The sequence below is a fragment of the Etheostoma spectabile genome, chromosome 13 (genome assembly GCF_008692095.1).
Source record: "Etheostoma spectabile isolate EspeVRDwgs_2016 chromosome 13, UIUC_Espe_1.0, whole genome shotgun sequence".
Taxonomy (NCBI): Eukaryota; Metazoa; Chordata; class Actinopteri; order Perciformes; family Percidae; genus Etheostoma; species Etheostoma spectabile.
The window spans coordinates 1643414-1663310 of NC_045745.1; the positions used below are offsets into that span (position 1 = coordinate 1643414).

Consider the following 19897-nt stretch of genomic DNA (forward strand, 5'->3'; position numbering starts at 1 on the left):
CCCTCTGCTACAATTATCCATGTCTCTCTCGTCCCATCTCTGTCTGTCTATTGGTCGGTCTGTCTGTCTGTCTCTCTCTCTTTCTTTCACCCCCAACCGGTTGAGGCAGATGACCGCCCACCCTGAGCCATGGTTCTGCTCAAGTTTCTGCCTCTTAAAAGGAAGTTTTCCCTTGCCTCTGTTACCCAGTGCTTGCTCTTGGTGGGAATTGTTGGGTTTCTGAAAATAGCATCCCAGAGTACGGTCTAGACCTGCTCTTTTATGGGAAGCGCAATGAGATGACTGTTGTTGAGATCTAGCGCTATATAAATACAATTGAATTGAATTGAATTGTATTAACAGGCTTCGGCTGAAGAAAGTAAACGATTGTCTACTGAGAAATAATCAATCTGGGAAAATGTGTCATGTACCTGGGAGAAAAAGGAGTAAGTCCGAGCAGTGGGGTTCATGCTTTGCCATAAATATGAAACGGCGTAGTTCTTAAGAAAGGCATTAATCACTTGGGCAGATTTAGATTGTTTAGAGGGATTAGATGAAGACCTGTCCAATACTGAATCAAGGCAACAGTTAAAATCACCACCTAAAATTAAGAAGTGGGAGTCTAAATTGGGTAAACTATATAACAAATTAGAAAAAAAATGATTGTTGTCCCAATTGGGTGCATATAGGTTAGCTAGTATCACAGGTATATTAACAATATTGTAACAATTATGTAGCAGCCATGAGGGTCCGCAATAATGTCTGAGGGGGTAAACTGCAGAGATTTATGGATCAAAATAGCCGTGCCTCTTGACCTGCTATTAAAGAGAGAGTGATACAACTGTGCTACCCGGCGTCTGCGAGTCTTCATATGATCCAACTTGTTGTGATGTGTTTCGTGCAGATAAGCAACTTTTGCTCCCAAGCTATCAAGGTGAGAGAGAACCGTATTTAGCTTGGTGGGTTTCTTCAGCCCACGGACATTCCAACTGGCAAATGTTGTTGATGTTCCAATGGGGCTTTGTAACCCACTAAGTGATACCATAGAATAGAGCTGTTATATAGCATGTATTGGTGTCTGCATATAGTTTGACTCCCACCTGAATACTTGGTGAGTGCACCTCAAGAGACGTACTTTGCAATACATCAAACAAAAATAAAAGTAACATTTTTTAGAAAGTTTTAAAAAACACCCACCCTTGCACCTCCCCAATCCGTGTACTATTCGTTCATTCGTTTTTCAAAATAAAACCAAAACTCAAAAAACAAATAAATGGCTTGTTTCCTCAATATTCGTTTCCAAAACCAAAAGGAAATAACGGATAACAACTCGTTTTTCCAATTTACAATGTTGTGCTCAAATGGAAAAATGGAAAAACAGATAACGAGCGTTTCACTCCGTTTCATCCAATTTTTATTTTTTATTTGACGCAAGATGCATGACCCGGATGTGACCTTAACTAGGACCAGAATCTGCCAAAAAAAAAACAAGTCGAGACAAAAGATAGTGATCATATTATAATAGTGTATGTTTATTAACGGTCCGTGGTAGTGATGGCCGGACTCGATGAATATTCCGACTTGATTCGCAAGCTTTTTGAAGAGGGTCGAACGCATGCTGAGATTTCCACCGCGCTGCGTCAGAGAGATGTCCCGAGATGCTCGGAAATGTCTGTCAGAAGATTCTGTGTTCAACACCAGCTCAGACGAAAAAGACATGTGTCAGACGCAGAACTGGAAATGGCAATCATGTCATCGATAGATAAGGTAAGTGCTCACAAGACAAGAAAGTAGGCCAACCCACCATGGTTACGTTAACCAAGTATTATTATTATTATTATATTATTAACATTAACCTATATAATAAAGAGTGTGTAAGCTAACGTTAACCTTACGCAGTGAGCACGGCACTCAGTGGCAATATTGCATAAGAGAAATAATCAGTGCAACAGGGTGATCACACTGATTTAAGTGTTTTTCCACCTTTAAAATGTTGGTTAACTTTGCAATACACCAATATGTAGCCTATTATAGTGGGTTTATCATAATGTTAATGGGATCAATGACTCTTTTCTCACTCACTCAGATGGAATTTGTTTTAGTGCCATTTAATATCTTACCAGAAATTAAAATGTTGACCTACATTGGGACCTACAGTTTTCTAAGCTTCACAATGTTACAGGGTAATATCTTCAAAACATTAATGTGGGCTAAACTGAAACTATTGGTTAAGGTTTGATAGGTGAATAGACAATTCTGTTATACTTAAACTTTTGTAGTGAGTGTTTTGTGACATGTAGAATTAAAAATACTGTAAGCTGCCCTACACAATTAGGGGTTTATGTTGATGTGCTGGCCTGAGATGGAGTCAAAACTCCCAACCTGAATTACTATCCCAGACCTTCTGCACACAACAGCTTGAGGGAGCAGTGTAATGTTTGCAACTTGGTACTTGCTTATAGTTTTTAATCCAAGACTAATTTGTTTACCATTTTAAAAAGTTTCATTTCAAATTTTCACCAATTTTTTAAAGACAGGTCCATGTTACGGCCGAAAATTCATGACAGGATACCTGTCATCAGTGGGGGTGAGGGCAGGAGAATCTCGAGTGGGAAAAATTCTCAGAGAGGTACACCAGCCGTATAATGAACTGCGTCGCCAAGTAAGTCACCTACATTAATAAATTCAAGGAAAAAAGTAAAGCTTATTGTTATTACACCTTGTATTAATTGAATTCTACTTGTTTTAGGGAGCACGTAATCTGAATCCAGTTCCTTATCACGCCGAGTATATGGGTCATAAACTCCACCTAGACCAGAATGAAAAGCTGGGAATGTTTGGAGTTACACATGTCTTGGCTATAGATGGATTCAGCAGCAAAATTGTTGCAGAATCCACAATGCCAGTGAAAAACAACCTTATTGTTTATGAGGAAGTTTACAGGCAAGTGAAGGTTAATAACAGTAGCAGTAAATAACAAGCACTGTGTGGGATTATTATACAGTATTAGTGTTTTTACATTACAAGCAGTATGTGCTAATGAATATTATCCACATATGTATCCACATAATCTACACATTTTCTATTACAGGAAAGCAGTTGTCAACAATGGCATGTGGGACCAAATTAGAGTGGATCATGGCAGGGAGTTTTACTTGACCCTCTACATGCAAGAAAAGCTGTCTCAACACAGACATAACATCAACAGGCTGCCTTATGTACAGACAACTTCTTCAAGGGTGAATGTTGTCCTACTGATTACGCAGATAAGATAATGAGTCCCATTACAAGTAATATTTCCAGTGAAAATATTTGAAATCACAAATCAATAGATTTGTCTATCCTGCAACACCTTTCAAAAGACATGACAGGGAATCTCAGTTTCTCGACTAGTAAAACCTGTACCATATGGAACAAGTCTTTTGGATTTTTCTATAAGGGAAGGGTAAGCATTAAGCCTATTCCACACTGCAGGCTTCTACTCAACCTGCCTTGGATAACCATGACCTCGATGGCTGATTTGATTGCTTGCAATGTTAACTTATACAATCACTGCTGAAATTAGCTGTTTACCTATAGCATCATTTTTTTTTATTTTTCACCTCATTACTTGTCCTAAACGGTATTGTATGTCCCAACATCTTAGGATAAGGAATTTGTTTGTTGTTACATATCAACGGAAAGCTTAAATATTTTGACTTCAAACAGTCTGCAACATGAAGATCAAATGACACTTCTAAATTAATGCTGTCAACTACTGTGTATATGTATTTTACACACCATACCCTCTTTTTCTGATTTGGGTTTTCTGATCTGAAGTGTTTCCAATCAGTCTTAAAAATGTTTTTATTGTGTTTAAACAGAACCTTCGTGTGGAAAGAATTTGGCCGGAGGTCAACAATCGGGTGAACTATCCACTAAAACAAGCCCTGGTTCACCTGCTTGATCAAGAGCTGCTTGACATCCAGGATAATGTTACCAAATTTTGTGTCTCCAACCTTGCATGTCAAGTGAGCCAGATTGGACTTGGCAGGGTTGTACAGTCATGGAATGCCCATAGGATACCAGGTAGGCTATGCTAGTGTGTGTATGTATGGAGCTTTACAACAATTGTCAATTTTGCCAAAACTAATACAAATAATTTTAGGCAGAGGGATACCAAACCAACTTTCAGCTGATTGTTGTCCAGCAAGAATTCACACAGAGCTGCTGCCCAATGCTGCTGAGGCAGCACACATGTATGAGCAAGAGTTGGGGTCCTCCCTGACTTGGGTATCTGCCTTTGGCTCTGACCCCTTTTCATCAGAGCAAGACCGATGTCGTGCTGAGCAGCTGTTTGGAGAGAGGTTTCCAGACATGTCTCTTCTTTTTGGAAAAGTAGTTAACAATGACCATAGTGTTTTTCAGGAAGCACTGATCTATCTGATTAATGTTACTGAAAGACATGCCAGATAAACACAGGTGGTGATATGGTAGCAGCTATCGGAAGACTAATGTCTTACCAAAAGTACTGTATGAGTTATCATATTAGTGTATACTATTGTCTATTTTGAAGGCAGTTTAACATAAGCATCTTAAAAAATTGTTGCTAATTAAGAGTTTAATCTATGTGTATACTATCTAGTTTGCTTCATGACTTACATGATTTTTATGTTAAATTGTATTATATATAAGATTCTGTATAACATCAAATTGTACTAAATTTGGATCTGTCAAACAAAGTAGTAGAAAATTTCCTCTGAGATGTAGTGGAGAATTAAAGTCATGAAAAGAAAATACTCAAATATTTCAAATTCCACCATTGAACTATGCATATGTTTGTAGAGTAGTGTGAGAAAACTGGCAAAACTCAATTGTAGCTGAATAAATTCCAGTGTGTTCAGATGTCTGCATATTTCTTTTAATGTAAAAATACAAGTAGAAAATCTTGTATAACCAGTAGAAAATCTGGTAAACATATCTAAGTGCCACAATTACATGTGGCAATTAAACTGTTAACATTAGACATTGTTATAAAAACAAGGCTCTGAAGAACTGTATGCACATTTGTTGCCACCATAGCAACATACTAAATGGAATAAAAACTAGAATAACTTCTCCAGTGGTGCCAGTGCCTCAGAGAGTCCAGCCACTTCATGAACGTTGTTCTCCAAATCCACAGCGCGACACTTGGGGCAGTAGCTGTGGCTGCTGTTCCACTCCACAACACATGCCTTACACCCGATTAGTGTTCTGCAGCATGTTGAGAACATTGGCTTGTCTAGAGGACCTGTAGGTTAAAAAAACAAATGCACTTCATTTATGTTCAGTAGGTAGGCCAAACCCAAACAACATTGACCAAATAAAGTAAATCCACACAGCATGTCAAATCTAGTAAAACTAACCTTTGCAGACAAGACAGGCAAAGTTGCTCTTAAAGAAGCTACTTCAGCCTCTGAAAGAGACAGGGTTGTTGTCACTGTGGAATGTGCAAATCCACTCAAATCCTTAATCATCTTCGTCACTTCCTTCAGTCCCTGGGCTGCTTCGACAACCTCTTCAATGTCTGCCATAACCTCTTGAAGGCCAGTATCTTCTCTTCGACTGAAACACATTAAAAGTGTACAATGTAACATTTAATTACACCTCAATATTTTTTTTCCCCCCCCACACAGCATCATGTCATCCAAAGGAAAAAAGAAAAAATAGAATAATTTTCAGTTACCTCAACCTCTTCCTTTTATTGACTTGTAGCAGTTCCATCTGTGGTTCAGGCACTGCAAATATTTTCCTGGAATTTTGCTTCCAGTATGCTGACCCTGCAATGAAAAAAGAGGACATGTTATGTTTTAACTGAATATTTGCAGAATATTTAAAAACTTATACCCTATATGGAGGTTGGGAATTTTAAAAATAGGACACTATAAACAGATTTGAAGCACACAAGAAAGCTATTACTGCAAAATGTACTTTAATATGAGAATATTTAGGTGTACTTCAGATGCTAAATGTGTGGACTATTAGTGCACTTAAGTTCCTAAATATTTACACAGCAATGATTTAAAACATACCTCTAGTACCATCAGAGTCAATTATTTCGTTTCCCTGACTATCTGTCAAAATAAATGACTCCTGTTGTCCAAGGGCCTCTTTCACCTTACTGGTTATTGTTGCCACACAAGCCTCAAACTCTGAGAAGCGGACTGTAACCATCTTGGTGGTGTCTAGCTTTCCATTCAGGACTTCAGCAATTAAGACATTCCTGAATTGATGGGAACAAATAATAAAAAAAATTGCAGTCCTGTGATTTGGATAGTCCATTGGAATATTTATATTAATTGTTGAACCCTAATATACAGTGATAACAATAAGCACGAAATGCTGGCTGGTCATCAAGTTCCTGGATATAAAATCAATTTAGCTGATAGTTGCAGGTGCAGCAGGAAAAGATGGTAAATATGCAGGATAAAGCTACCAGTAAACAGAGTTGACACACTCTTCTCAAATTATGTAGCAAAAGAAGTAGTAACAGTAGTGACAGATGTCTTAGCAAGATGTTTTTTTTTTTTTTTTTACTTAACCTCACAAAGGTTTGGTGGTGCTCCTTGGCATTGGACAGGAGGAGGCTGTGGCAGTGCTTGGTGGGCGGTGGAAAGAAAAGCGGGCAGCCTGGCCTGAGGGATGTGCCCCGCAGATTTTTCCACGTGTGCCGTCGCATGCACTTCATAATGACCTCTGGCAGTGAGGTCAAAGCAGTTGAAGTCACCATCAGATCGGGGAAATATGGCCACGTTGGTGTCGTCTGTCAAATAAACGGTTTCCTTTTGGACCTATGACAGGAGTTGACGATAGAACAGAAGCAATAAAGTGTGTATAGTCCAGCCAACCACACTGCTTTTTGTGCTTTTATTACAAAATAATATATGTATTCACATTGTAGTCACCAACATTTTTATTAGTAACTGTTTAATAACATTTTCTCAGTGATTGCTACGAAAACTAAAGTATAATATAACGTTACATCTAAAGCAGGGAACATCTTTTAGTTTTTTAATCCAAGACGAGTGTTGCATGACAATTAATGTTAAATTAAGTAAAATAAAAAACATCACACTAGAACCCGTTCGAACACACCAATACCTTTGAAAGTTCATATACGATAGCCGTTAGGTAGCTAGCTAGATGTGCGCGCCCACGAGTATTTAAACACCATAACGTTATATATCGCTTTATATAGAATACATACCTGGAAAATAACCGATATCTTCTCTGTGGTCATGTCTTCAGGCTTCAGAGTAACCCTCTTACTTCCACAAAAAAGCACAAAAATGTCCATTTCTGTTGCTAAGTTGCTACCTGCTAACGCTAGCTACAACATGAGCTGCTCTTGGTCGTGTCGGTGTCGTTGTCCCACGAGTTAAGGTCACATCCGGGTCATGCATCTTGCGTCAAATAAAAAATAAAAATTGGATGAAACGGAGTGAAACGCTCGTTATCTGTTTTTCCATTTTTCCATTTGAGCACAACATTGTAAATTGGAAAAACGAGTTGTTATCCGTTATTTCCTTTTGGTTTTGGAAACGAATATTGAGGAAACAAGCCATTTATTTGTTTTTTGAGTTTTGGTTTTATTTTGAAAAACGAATGAACGAATAGTACACGGATTCAATCCCCAACTTAGATGCATACAAGATCCCATCAGACTTTCTATTAACATAAGACTCACAAGAGTTGCAAGTTAAGGTCTGACCTACATATTATCTGCAAATCTGTCAAAATTGCCAAGAAACAAATGTAGTAAAAGGAAACCTGTTTTTCTCTCTTATTACTGTAGTCACAAATTCAGCAGCTATAGATTGTGAACAACATAACTCAGTGTGCAACAGCACTCATATGCTGGTTTGTAATTCAACATTACAGTGCAAAGTCAAACATTGTGTGCTCAGGCACCAGGTGGTGGTGGTAGCAGTCACATACTGGTAGTTTTTTCCAGTCACAGTGCCACGCCACGAAACCATATGTGTACATTGCAATGAATGAAAATAGCAGGAAAAAAAGGGAAAAAATAAACATCTGTCCACTGTAAGCGTATCTAACGGCAGTTTTACAGTTTCATAGCAGCATAACAGTCTTTCAAAAAGTAATGTCCAAAGGAGACAACCAGCACCGAACATCTATGATGCTTGGCTTGTTTTAGTTAGCGGCTGTACTTCTTACCCCGGTGAAGAAGATGCAGATCCTTCATTCGCTTGGTTCGTGTGGTTAACAAAGTCAAGCGCCAGGGTGGGGTCCTCAAAAGTGCATTGCTTAACCCCTGGGAGAGTGACACAGTGTAGACCGGAAACGTAGCCCGTACTTGGCTACCTCTATGGATCTCAGTCTCCTTGTCACGTCTCCAAACGCTGCCCTTTTCTTCATCACCGTGGTGGTGTAGTCAATTCAATTCAATTTTATTTATAGTATCAATTCATGACAAGAGTTATCTTGAGACACTTTACAGATAGAGTCGGGATAAATCTGGAACATCTTCCCTTTGTACATCAGGGGGGCCTGGGAAGATTTACGCAGTATTTAATCCCTCATATGTGTGTAGTGCACGTGCATGAACACACAAGGGGTTTCCCTGGGTTTTGGTTTTGCTCGGAGTGATCTATGAGCTCTATCCAGCAGAGGGGCTTCGTTTAAGTTTAGGACGTCTTTAAAAAGTTGAGACACAAACTGCATAGGTTGCCCGTTCTCCAGACCTTCCTCAACATCAGTGAGCTGCAAATTATTCCATCTATAACGGCCTTCGAGGTCTTCACATTTTGCCCTCCCTCATCCCCATGAAGTTGGAACACAGTGGCACAGAGCTCAGTAGTACAGTCGCCAGTATAATCGGCAGCTATCTCCAGCACCTTCAGTCGGGTATCATGCGATGCTAACGAGATCCGCAGGCTAGTAACCGCCTCCAACAGCTCGCCCCTCACCAAATCAATATCCGGTTTGATATCCTCCCTCAGTGTCTGAATGGCCGTCCCAACGTTTGCACAGACAGAATCCTGGAGCGAGTTGAGCGAGTCAGAGAGCGTCTTTGGTGTAAGCATATTGTTGCTTGTCGAAGCCTCAGGGGTAGCCGAGCTAACTGCAGCGGCTGACGCCGTGCTACGCTGTTGTTTAACCGACTGGTTTTGAGTATTTGAAGCCGCCATTACTGTCTCAAAACAGTTTCAACTTGTTGTTCAACACTTAAATTACTTTAAGACATATGAGTTAAGTCTTGGCACTTTTTTTGACAGAGTTACATTAAGTTTTAACAATCAACCTTGTGGGAGCTTGCAAGAGAAACGTGTACATTCTAGCTTGCTCCAGTAGTCTCTCTCTCAAGACTCAGTATCCTTGAATCAGTTCCGGTAATGCTTAGTTTACACATCTGCAATTGTCCCCTGTTAATGTATTTTACTGTATTTGTTCAAATCACTGCTTCTACCAAAGCCTTGGTTTAACGGTTAAAGAAATATTCCACCATCTTTCCCAACATCAAGTGTTTTAACATAAACCTACAGTACATCCCATGGCCCTTATCTTCAATGCCTCGGCCGAACTGGAAGTTGTTCTGTCCCTTCTCGGTGAAGGCCGTCTCAAAGCTTTTATTTCTGCCCCGAGGAGCGAGCATCGAGGAGGGATCATCGAGGAGCTATATGCGAGGATACACGAGAGCATCCTTCCCGGATGCCGTGCAGCTCAAGGAGTTGCTAACTGCACCCAAACAGCTGACGGATTCATATGCTCACAACACATTTGCGCGTTGCCTCTCTCCTCCGATGATTTCCTTGCAGGACTCAAGGAGGCAATTTAACAACATGAGATGCAGCTCTAACCACAGGCAGGATCCATAGGGCTGAATCATTAATCGTGACCTTGAAATATTTAGTTGAACTTGGTTTAACATTTTTTAATAGGATAAGCTGTTGGAATATCTTCCTTAAATTTAGCACTGTCAGATAGGCATCTAGTGCAGAAGCTTTTATTTGCTTTAGTATAGTCGGGTAGTAAGAATTCAAGTTATTAGAGAATGGTCTGATAATAAAGGATTCTGCAGAGAGTCTATTAAATCTTCAGTTCCTATACCATATGCCAGCACAAGGGTGAGGGGTGAGGGTGTGGTTAAAATTGTGAGTGGCCTTATGCACACTCTGACGGAAACCAATTGAATCTAGTAGTGAGTTGAAAGCAATACTAAGGCTATCATTGTCAACGTCCACATGGATATTAAAATCACCTACAAGAAGTACTTTGTTTGATTTAAGAAACTCTGAGAATTCAGATAAAAATTCAGAATATGGTCCTGGAGCTCGGTAAATAACAACAAATATAATTGGCTGTCATGTTTTCCATGATGGTTGTTAAAGATTAAGAACAAGGCTTCCAAACGAGTTATAATTTAGTTTAGGTTAAGGATTAATTAACAGGCTTGAATCAAAGACGGCTACAAGCCCCCCCCCCCCCTATGAATTTAAGTGATATTATGACTGGGAGGAGTGGCTTCATTCACATATTCTTCATGACCCAGCCATGTTATTATAGTATAGAGCTCCAATAACCAGAGTTGGCTTCTCGGCCGGTGTGTTACTGAGTGGGGAGAAACTGTTAGAAAGGCGAGGATGTTGGCGATTAGCCATAGGCTTCAGTTTAGAGCGACCACCACCATGTGCGCTCTCCGGTTTAAAGCCAGCGCGCCCGGCTGCTCGTGTGGAATATTCCTTTTTGATGATCGTAGAAGGTGCAATTTGGAACTAAATCGTAATCGCAATGTCTGGCAGAAAAAATTGATTTTCCCCTAAAATAATTCAGCCCTACTATATTAATAGATATTATTATAGAACAGACCGGCTCATCCTGCCAGCAGATAAATGCTAATTGACAGTAGGTACAGTATTCCTGTTGAGGAGCACCCACTTAGAGGCCCATGATAGACATTTAAGCACTGGAGAAAAGTCTCCCCGTCTAACTTCTAACTCCCACTTGGAGGCATCTCATTCCCTCACGCTCTGCCCATTATAATTCAACCTAATTAATGTCAAAACCGAGTAAAACAATTAAGGATCTGTCTCCAAAAGTTGTTGATTTCTCTTTCCACTCTCCTCGTTTCCTCTCTCATTGAGGCGAGCAGAAACTCTTAATGGCTGGTAAACATCTTTTGATTGGCCTGATTGTCTCACAGGACTGCGGGTGTACTGTAGCTGAGCGGAGGGGAGAAGAACTGAGCGGGGATAACGCCGTACTTATCAAAATCAAAGACACTAACATCTGTGCTGAAAGGAACCAGACTGCAGCCTCCTCAATTCAGATGAAACAATCTTTTCCACGTTCACAATTAGTTCCATTTCCAACTGTCAGTCAATGAGAAAGCCCCGCGTACTGTTTAGTCAAGCATCACTGATGACAGGCATCTGCCATCAGTTTTGCCTACAATCCTCAGATATGAAATTGAAAAAAAATAACTCTTAGAGAATGGAGCTCCGGCCGACAGCCGCGCGAGATCATCGTTTCCATGATCCGGTTTTAAATCAATGTAAAATAAAAAAAACAGAAGAGTTACAGCATCCATTCTTTTGCATCATGTTCATGATGATGTCATCCCGTTACGTGACGTCTGGTAAAAAACCGGGTGACACCATTTCTATCACAGATGAAACTATCAAAACGCCTGTACACTCTACCCATAAAAATTAGCATATCTCAAGAAGTCAAAAATGTTCAAACAACGTTTGGAGTGTTAAGAAACACTGTGTTTCTATATTTAGAAATCTTTTGGATCAATATGTTTTGTGTGTTTTGTTTAGTAAAATTTGATAAAAACATACCCATATATAACACATTTTACATATAACACATATACTGTTGTGGTTTGTGTTTTATTCCTTGTTATTTGCTCTGTTTTCTCTTTCATCTTGTTGTCCGTGTTTGTTTCCTGTTTCATGTCATAGTCCTTAGCCGTTTCTCAATGTCAAGGAAGGATCGTCCGAAGCCAGAATTTGGATAATGTCACGTCATCAACATCCGTCAAAGGACCGTTTCAATGTTGAGGATCCTCCGAATTCCTCCAAGGACTGAGTTTTTCCATCAGAGAATTTCCCATAGACAGAGAAGGATGCATAGTGTATTCTTTTCGGTCCCAAATCACCCACAATCCTTTGTGCGGGGCTTTGCCGGCTTGTAAAAAACATTAAATGGCGGACCTAAGTGGTGAGTTCGAGCGGCATCGCTGAAGGTGAAATAATCATTTAAATGTAGGTATCTTTAGTATTTACCGTACATTTGTTATCACTGTTAAGGTTTTACATCAATGTAAAGCTTAACACTTTAATGCTGGTACAAATTGCTATAGTAATTAGGTCGACACACCCCGAGCTAACGTTCAGCTAACTGAAACTATCATTTTAACATTAGGCTGTTAGCTAGCTAGGTTGCTGTCTTTTTTGCCACTTGTTTTTTGTAAATGTTAAGTCCGGTGGCATTTTCATCTCTTTTTATATGCCATTACTATATATGTGTAACGTTAGCAGGTATTTAGAAATGTGTGTGTTTATCAGCTGTTACTGCAGGATGGGAAGTAACGCTGCACCTTGTTAACTTCACCAGCTAGCTAGCAACAATAAATAAAGGGTAACATGTATGAGTAGTTTCCCATGTAACAAGTATAACGTTACGTTAAGTTACATTATACCATTCACACGGTCAACATCTTTTCCTGTGTTAACTGTCTTTTAACAGGGACAAATGGAGGCGGTCATTGAGGACGGGGACAAAAGACATGCAGGGAGACAGAGGCCAACAAGAGATGTTGAACAGATTATTCGCTATATTAGGGATTGGCATTCTAACAATAAATGCATCAAATGAACTGGTCTGTGTGATTTAAGTGTGTGTGTGTGTTTGTGTATGTGTATAGCCTAATATAAATAATTGAACAGCACAGTTCACAGTTCCACATCCATTTTGCTGTCCAGTGTTTTGAAATGCAGCGTGGAAGTGAAGGCGGCAAATTCAATGACGCAAGCACGCAACGGCTCATATTTGCTCCCTTGTCTTGTCTAGTTGTAGTTCCTGTCTTGTGTTTTCCTGTGAGTGTCTGTATGTTCTGTTTCGTGTTTTATTTTGATAGTCTGGTTTTCTGTGCTGTCTTGTCTAGTTTTACTTCCTGTGTTTTCCCGCCCTTTTGATTGCTTGATGTCTTCCACCTGTTTCTCCGCCCTTGTGTCACCTGCCTTGTGTTTCCTCGTCACCCTGTGTATTTAGTCTTTGTCTGCCTCTTGTCTTTTGTCAGATCATTTTGTGTCTGTTGTCGTACTGTGTCAGTTCCTAGTCATGTGCTTCTTGGATTTCCTTTTGTCTCAGTTTCCTCGTTTTTTGATTTACGTTTTGTTTTGAAGATTCTTTCAGAGGTTTTTGCCCTCTGCAGTAGGGACTTCCTTTGTTGGTGTGAACCTTGTTTTTTAGATCAAATAAAACCCCCAAGCTCTACTTTTTCCTGCCAGCTCTCTGCATTGGGTCCATTATTGCATGCAGCCTGTGACAGATTTTATTCATGACTCGATTTAAATACTTTCATTATAAAAGGTTAATTGACTAACATACATTTTTAGCTTTGGCATTTGAAGATACTCCTAAAAATGACATCACAATGAGCAAAAATAGCAATGTGGGAGCTGGCAGACCATTTCTAAAAGAGAGTTCAAAGACTGGTCAAACCAAGCTGAGATTGTCAAATTACAAAAAGAAGACATTTAAATGCAGCAAATTTAGAGAACTTATTTTGACTGTACTGCTCTGTTATATTCACTTTCATATCTGTCACTAAAAAGCCCAATTTCAACCATTTCTTTTAATTAAAGGAGTACCACGCCTGTGATAAAGTTTTAGTGTTTAAAGGAATATAAAGGTTTTTCTTAAGGGGGTTTTCTTTTGTGAAATCATCTGTCTTTTCATCTGGGAAAGTTTGATATCAGTAGTTTTCAAGAGAAACCATGGGTGGCTAATTAATGAAACTTAATTAATGTCACTGATTAGCCTGAGCGGGTGTTATTACACCTTCCACAGAAACTGAATCCCTTAGAAAGTGAGAGTCGTAGGCAAGTTGTTCACGTTGAGTGGGAAATTACAACTACAGGATTGTAAGACATAACTTCTGCCTTTAGCAACTTCATGATTTAAAGGAAATCATATTGCTGCTGCAAGCTGTATATGACTCAAGTTGAAACATGTACGTCATTATTATTGTTCCTTTATATGTACAAATGGATGAATGCTTGCTCTATCATCACAGCTTGCTGGAACAGAAAGACTGCAATGACACATTGCACTACTGCACATTCAGATCACAGGCCTTCAATACAGCACAAACTGCTTTTTATCTTTATGATTCTTATATTAGCTGTACCTGTATCCTTTATTGGAAACCAACATGTTAACCTATATGACATGATATGGCGTGAAATTACATAATAAAAGATACGCTTTGCATAATGATTTTGTGAATTTTGTATTACAATTAAAGCTACAATGCGGAGATTCTGTTGCCCCCATGAAGAATTCTAAGTAATGACTGTACATCAACAATTCTCAGCACGCCTTCTCTGATCGTGCACCACCCCCACCCATCCTCCACATAGTTGCCAGTAGCCTAGGAGGTCACGGAGGATTAAAAAAACGAAGTGGTCATCGTCTTCACTCAAGTTTCTGCACGAGAAAGTCAGACGCCATAATCTTCTGTATATAGTCACACTGAGAAATCCAGAGAGTTGTGTGGAGCTTAATTCGCTTTGTAGCAACTCATTTGGCGACGGCTTGAAAGTAACTGACGTTCATTAATATCAACAAGTTACGCACTAAAGATTTAATTTCAAAATAAGGGTGAACACTCTCTCAGTTAATCATTTGCATCAAATAACACATGTTCAAAATAATATATGCAAATGCAGCTATATAAATACAGATGTAGCCAAAATACTAAAAGGAAAAAACAAAACCACCAAATCCCTGCTAAAACTACACTGTACTCAAGGACATGGGTGGTCCTTGACTAGATTGATGCTTCTCTTTATTTATGAATACCATACCTGTTTTGATTCCATTATCAGTGTCCTTCTCGGAAATACTATGTGCATAGCTGCTGTAGCACTGAAACATTGATGACTGTCTCAGGTGAAGAATTCCAAGTTCCAAGGCAAACATGGCATGAAGGACTCCACACTCTTGACTCGGACACACTGACTGAGTAAGCCCTGACTGCAGTACGCAGATCAAGGAGTGGCTCAACGTGGGTGGAGCTAAACATTTGACTCACACTTGCCCAATAGCAACCGTTAGGAGGAATTTGTGTCTGAGTCCGTAATATTGAACAGGACTTTCACCCTGGAGACCGGACTGTGGGGGTTTCATTTCCCCGTTGTTGTTTTCCTAAACCCAACCGTCCCAAAGTTGTACCGCCCAAAGAGACCGCTGGACAATCGTGTCCCGGCATATGACGTGTCCTGTCTCCGTTCTTCTGTTCCAAAACCCAAACTACGTATCAATGCTTCCCATTACGTGCTGACCACCACGACAAGATAATCTTGTACACAAAAAATAACATGCCAATTTCACACACTGCCATGAGAATCGCCACATCTTTTGAGAATGTTCTGCCTGATCTCTGCCACCAGGTGGCGCCCACTCGGAATCAAACATTTAGCTCCGCCCACATTTAGCCCAACCCCGATCTGCGTAGTAAAGTCAGGTGCAATTACACTGACTTGCCCTCTTTTATAACTGATGACCCATTTAATATAGACTATTGTGTGAGGTGTAATTGAACCCAGCACAGAGATCCGTTGTCATTGGTCATGGTTTTGCCCGCCCCCTATGCCTAATCCACGGCCCCTTTAATAACTAGCGACCTGTTTATCATAGGCTCTTATGAGAGGTGTCTTTGAACTCACTAGAGTTCCCTTTTCATTGGGGACGTTTTCCCCTCCCCCAATACCAGGTACAACATTTAAAATACACCATTTCCAATGCCACATATTCCACCGTGTGCACAAATTCACAGCCGCATGGAGCAGTGTCCGCAAGTAACCCTGCCCCCGAAGGAGCGAGGGCCCCGTCCAACACTGCTTGCAGCTTTAATTCTCTTTTGAAGTTACTGTGAGTAGCTGTAATATCATTAGGTGAGTGTCAAATGGTAATGTCCCAATAGATAACTGAAATGCAATTACAGTAACTATTACTTGTTACATTGTTGCCATTCAGTCAGACTGCTGGACTGTAGAATACCTAGAATCTGTGTAACATGCGAGAGTAAAAATCTGATTTTGGTACCACTTTGCTGTGGCCAAATTAGCCTTGTTGCCTGCTGAGGCAGTGAGATTAGAAAATGGGCCTGGATTTAGATTTGTCTGCCCTGCTCCTGATCTCAGCCTGTGAATTTGCTTTGTGGAGAGACATGCCAGAACAGTGAAGCATCTTCCAATAGGACTCTCCTCTGAAAATATGATTAATGAGCTGACAGCCATCAACCTTCACAGTCCTTATTGCTTTCTTCCAAGGCCAATAAATGTGCTTTGAGCACCAAAATACAAAGTCTTTGGATTGGTGACACTTACCAGTATAAATCCGTAAAGATATTCCAACAGCTGTTTTTTGTGTGCATGTATTTTTATATCAAAGGGAACTGTCCTCTGGGCCAAATTTAAGGCAGTGACACAATTACAAAGCAAAGCATGTGTATACAGAAATATACAAATGTGAAAAAAGCTGTTTTGGTGTTTTTATTGAGATTTGTGTCTCTTGTGAGTGAGAAATAACTCTGACATAAGGAATAATTACGTAAAGATGATTGTAAACCATATCAATTCTTTGAGCTGAGATCTGTTCAAGAAAATTGGATTGCATTTAATTGAGTTGAGTTTTGCTTTAACCATTAATCTCTTTAGCTGAATTCCATCCTTCTCTAGCTTTTAAGTTCTAAGACAGGAGCTAAATGCTTTAAAGCAGATGCAGTGGACCCATGAGAAATCAACCCAGAAGAAAGTATTAATTTGATGGACAATGCAAGGTTACCCACTGATTTAAAGTGAGAAAAAACCTCCTGACATGGACTGGAATTTAACTGGAGGAGCACTCTGTTTCTCTTATGGCAATTATGCAGATGAAGTTCAAAACTGCAGTGGCTGTCTTTTATCAGTCTATAATTTAACACTGAACAAATGTAAGAACTTACAAATGTAAGACTACTCCATACCCAGGGAGTGCTACACATACCCACTCTCAGGTGTCATGGCTGACAGTGTACCTGGAAAAAAACACTTTACTGCAAATAACCCACAGGTATACCTCAATTAAATAATAAACACAATGAGCTAACATAAGTACACTACCGTACCAGGCCTGCAGTGCATGTGTTTCACATTTGAATTTATGAATGCATACCATCTTGCTTATGTTGCCCAATATGACATCCAATCAATGTTAAGTAGGAGAACACAGAGAAGGTGTAACATGTAGAATACAACACCTCTGCAATGGGAGGGGTGTTAGCTTCAGCAAACAGTGCAGATCTGTGAAACATGGCAGTATTAGTACTGGTGGATTTCTGACCATTACCATGTGTGTGTGTGTTCTGCTCCTGCCTGTTCCTGCAGTGTGTGTGTTGGGCTCCGCAAACATGAGAATGATTGCCAATAGATTGACTATTGATTCTACTCCTCACACACAGGGAAACTAGTTATTTTACAGTGTATTATTAATACAAATGCATACATGTTGGTAATAAGGATATCACGTTCTAGTGCATGATTACATCATTCAAGGGCAATGGCCTAATTGGTTAGGCTTATTCTAGTGCAATAAGGGCAAAGTGACATTGTATTCATTTATTTATTTCAGAACATGTTACCTGTGGTTTGTTTTGCCCAGGTTGTGTCATTTATTTCCGTTTCCCTGTCTCTTAACACACTCTTTAACAGATTTTATGTTAAAGTACCTGTTGATTGGATGTCACCATAGGAGAAAGGGGAGGGGCACAGTGCCCAGAGAAAGAAGTGTGAGAGAAGGAAGGAGTAGAGGAATGGTAATAAAGTGCCTGGATGGTGTTGCTGATTTTCTTATGAAACCTAGCTAGGCGGACCTAACAGTTGGTTACAGCACTGGTGATGATCACGGGGATCATCAGCCCTCCTAAATCCCTGAGACCGCAGCCCCCGTCTAAACCACCTGCTCCCGTGAGATTTTTTGTTGGGTGCCATGGGAACCCAATCCCAATGCGTTCCTCAGCATGGCAGTATGTAGGAATCAAAGCCTCTTCACATCATGCTGCTCAAACTTTACAATACCAATCACATTGGTGTCTAAGATTTCTTATCAATACAATTAGTGAAGGTGAATTACCAATGTGTAACTTGTGTGTGTGTGTGTGTGTGTATATATAATGGAGGGAAATGGTTGATTTAACAAATGTTGTTACCGTTTTCACACACAACAGTGGGACATTCAACACCCTTTCGTATTTTCTTCTGACCTTATTGAAACCCAATTTGTAGAAATGACAAAATATAGCAATGTCCCTAAAGCTTTGTTGTTAAAAAAAAACTACATTTTCTTCTTGTATTACATGGGATATGAATTAACAAATATCTCCATTTCTTTTCTTTGTCAAAACAAATCATTCATATTGACGTTACTGAGGTTTGGGGTCAGTTAGACCGCAAAAACCTCTGATCACTTATTAAAATCATAGTTATGAGCATGATCTCATACAATGGGTCAGGCCAAGTCAAGATCAATATTTAAACTAATGCAATATTTTCAATAACAATGATGCAATATGCCTGCAGTGTTGGTCCTAGTAAGAAGGTGCCACTCACCTGCTGGATTGAGCTGCATACTCAGTGTATGGAAAACCTTTAACCAATCCCTGTTCCTCATCCCTAATTTAGTAGTTTTGTTTATTCAGTCACCATAAAACAATAATCATAAACATATCACAGTGTAAACCCATGACTTGGGCTGAAGCAACATCTTATATGTTCTTATTGATTAAATCTGTCACTGCCCAATGTGAGTCGAGCGCAGATTTGATGCATCACTTTGCAACAAGTAGAATACAAGATGCTAACAAGAGATTTCTGTAATATTAATACAGAAGAAAAATGGATCTACTTAACCAAGTTGGTTCACTGCTAGCTACACGTTAGCATCAAACACAACAAAGGCTGTCAGTGGAATGGCGTTTGGAGCTAACGTTAGCAACCGGACAATCACAGAGCGCTAAAATGTTTTTGAAAGTTATGGTTTGTAATAGTTTATTATTTCATGGATTTCACAAATTTCAGTATGACACGTTAAGCTGTAAACCATTTAAAATGACTAAATATACCCACCTCAAAGGAAAAGGAAATAAAGAAACCAAGATATACGCAGAGATTTGTAACCCTGAAAAATGCACTAAACAATTGCATTACAAACCATTTTCTTGAAAACTCATTTTTAAACTCATATTGGTAATGTTCCATAATTTTAACCCCACAATAGAAATACATCTCCTTTTAATCTCTTTGTTTGCTTTTTGAAAATTAAAGTAAAATTAAAAAATGCTACTCAAATCCTATTTACTTTCCTGCATTGAAAAAAAAAAAATCCTTCACAGTATGGATGTGACTTTGTATTAACCCTGAACATGATCTGCATTATATTCCAATCAAAAAAATTCTTTAGTTTCATAACTGGAATTTATAAACAGCAGTAAGGTCCAATCGTCTGTGGATGGGCTACATGGCTCCTGCTCCTCGTCCCCGTCTGATTAACCTAAAGCTTCCAAGTGTGTCTCGCCATCGGTGTCCCCTGCCAGAACCACTCGGTCTCCTCTGCACAGCTCTGCTCCAAATGCTGTCCTTTCCCCATAATCTCTCACACCAAGCCC

At 39.6% G+C, this 19897-nt stretch overlaps 1 protein-coding gene across 1 annotated transcript; it reads left to right on the forward strand.

The window, feature by feature from the left end:
- The first annotated feature begins 1196 nt into the window (after positions 1–1196).
- LOC116700844 (uncharacterized) lies at positions 1197–4438 on the forward strand. The gene is made up of 6 exons (XM_032534311.1): positions 1197–1746; positions 2513–2641; positions 2729–2922; positions 3071–3218; positions 3843–4047; positions 4127–4438. Exons 1-6 carry the CDS (start codon positions 1534–1536, stop codon positions 4432–4434), a joined length of 1197 nt encoding a protein of 398 aa, XP_032390202.1. The 5' UTR covers positions 1197–1533; the 3' UTR covers positions 4435–4438.
- The last annotated feature ends 15459 nt before the right edge of the window (positions 4439–19897 follow it).